Source organism: Phoenix dactylifera, chromosome 12 (assembly GCF_051530095.1).
Source record: "Phoenix dactylifera cultivar Ajwa chromosome 12, Ajwa_hap1_PhDact_Kaust_v1.1, whole genome shotgun sequence".
NCBI classification, from domain to species: domain Eukaryota; kingdom Viridiplantae; phylum Streptophyta; class Magnoliopsida; order Arecales; family Arecaceae; genus Phoenix; species Phoenix dactylifera.
The window spans coordinates 24103219-24105578 of record NC_143201.1 but is presented as its reverse complement, the minus strand read 5'-3'; the positions used below and the strand labels follow the sequence as shown (position 1 = coordinate 24105578).

At 47.0% G+C, this 2360-nt stretch overlaps 1 protein-coding gene across 1 annotated transcript; it reads right to left on the bottom strand.

Moving 5' to 3' along the window:
- LOC103699055 (transcription factor bHLH149-like) lies at positions 1–884 on the bottom strand. Its single transcript, XM_008781130.6, has one exon. It carries the CDS (start codon positions 868–870, stop codon positions 208–210), a length of 663 nt encoding a protein of 220 aa, XP_008779352.4. The 5' UTR covers positions 871–884; the 3' UTR covers positions 1–207.
- Between the last annotated feature and the right edge of the window lie 1476 nt (positions 885–2360).

The following is a 2360-nucleotide window of genomic DNA, read 5'->3' as shown; positions in this document are numbered from 1 at the left end:
GATCATAAAATATAAATTCTCATCTTGTTGTTAGAAGGAACAATCAGACAGCAGCATGCAGCATATACAAGTATCTGAGAATTTACAAAAACAAACCCAACAAAAATATCTCCACAAACTCTACTCCCCCCAACATATCTACTTCTTCTTCTTCATTTTATTATTCAATAATAATTAGAATCCAAAGCGAAGCCCGCCGGCCGGCCCTCAATTCTCCGGTTCGGGGGTAGCGGGGGGCGGCGGCGGAGAGGAGAGTGCAGCCGCTGAGAGGGCGTCGGCGAGGACGCGCATCGCCTTGACCTGCATCTCCAGCGCCGCCACGTAGTCGGCCGTCTCCTCCAGCAGGCTCGGAGCCGACAGCTTCCGGCACCCAGGAACCAGGCGGGCCAGCACGCGGAACCGGTCCCTCACCTTCTTTCCCTTCAGCGCCGGCGGCGGAGGCGCCGGCGATGCGGCCTTCCTGACCGGTCGCGGCTGCCGACGACGCCGGACCTTGCCGCCGGCCTTGAGGAGGAGCTTGCGACGGCGGCAGCGACCGAAGAGGATGGCCCGGCTCCACCGGGACTGTCCCCGGGCGGTGAGGGCGAGGGCGGAGTCGGCCGCCTCCTTGACGGCCCGGGCCCCGCCGGCGGCGGCGGAGACGCGGGCGGAGCGGAGGGCGTCGAGGAGGCGGCGCCCGTAGATCCGCTCCTGGGCGCCCGTCCGCCACTTGGTCTGGGGCTGGGGGGTCGGACCGGGCCGCGGTTTTTTCCGTGAACCGGACGCTGAAGAAGAGGAAGGAGATGATGACGAGATCATCGTGGGAGGGAGAGGAGGAAGGGAGGAGGAAGTAATGATTAATGACACGGAGATGAGCTTGGCGGCCTCCATATATTTATGATGCTTGTTGTTTGATAGAATGATAGGGGCTCATATTATTGGAGCATAAACTGTGTGTTATGATGGGGACGCGGGGAGGTATGGTGAGGCCCATGGCCGGACCCATGCAGATTAATTCACATGATTCCCCTGTTATGGTAGTGTTAGCATTTGGTGCATTCTATCACCAGCACAATAGAGTTGATACTTGCACCTGTGTAGTTTAATAAGCCTGTCCCTTCCAACCAACTAATAGAAATTGCTGCCTTGCTTCTGCAATGTTGTGCTGCATCAATTGTGCCCTAATTTTCTTCAACATGACACTAATGCAATGAATGAGGTTGTTTCAAACAAGACCCATCGTACTGGTACCGGACCCCGTATCGGTGCCGCACTAGTATAGTGTTAGTATGGTACAAAATTTTTTTAGCGTACCGACCCTCGGTACGCCATCGGTCCTATTATCGAATCAGTACAATACGGTATGGTACACTTTGTACCCTCTGATACGATACAACACGGCATACTATGGTTTCTAAAAGAAAGAGGGATCTAATTTGTCAAAGTATGATTTGCATACTTGTTTATTTTCTTGCACGGTGGTAAAAAATGAAGCCCTTACAAATACTAAATGTGTTTTTCAACTGAAATACAAGGTGCGTCGATCTTTTTTTCCAGAAATTACAAGGTGTTTTTGTGAGGACCGTGCGAGCGTATGTTTAGTCTCACATCGGTTATTTGTTGGGTAGATCTTGAGTACTTATATAGGATCAAGAAATCCAAACAATACTTTCTAGCTAGTCTTTTTGGATAAGGTACGGGATTGTGACAAATAGTATCAGAGCGGACTTGGCCTATAATCTATGTAGACTAGCGAACACTGCAGCACGGATTTATTGGAGCTGACTACAGCTCAGTCGTGGTGCTTGTGATTAAATTTAAATGAATTTGAACTCTTAACCTGACGAGAACGTCAAGGCTTAAATAGAGAGAGTATGTGAGGATTCATACAAGTAAGTATTTAGTCCCACGTCGGTTATTCGCTGAATAAATCTTGCATACTTATACAGAATCAAAAAAATTTCAAATAATATCTTCTGGCTAGTCTTTTTGAGTGAGGTTCTGAGTTATTACAGTCTCTATAGATAGCAATAGATGAGGTGCAGCATATTTTCTTGGAATGATACATCTTCGCTTTAGTATGTGGATTCCTGTACTCAATGATTTTAGATTTTTTTTTTTTAACTATAAACTGCTCCTTTTGCATTCCTATACTTGAATAATATTTGAAGTCCACTTGTAATCATCATTCATGAAAATTATAATGTAACACTGCACTTAAAATAACCTCTCAAGCGTGGAATGAGTCGTTTGAGCTATTATTCAGTAATTAGGTCTATGATTTGATGCATAATGTGATACCCTGTTCATGCTAGTCAGGCATCTGTGACTCAGGATATTTAACTAGCCGGTGCATGACTCAAGTAAAAAAACAATAAATA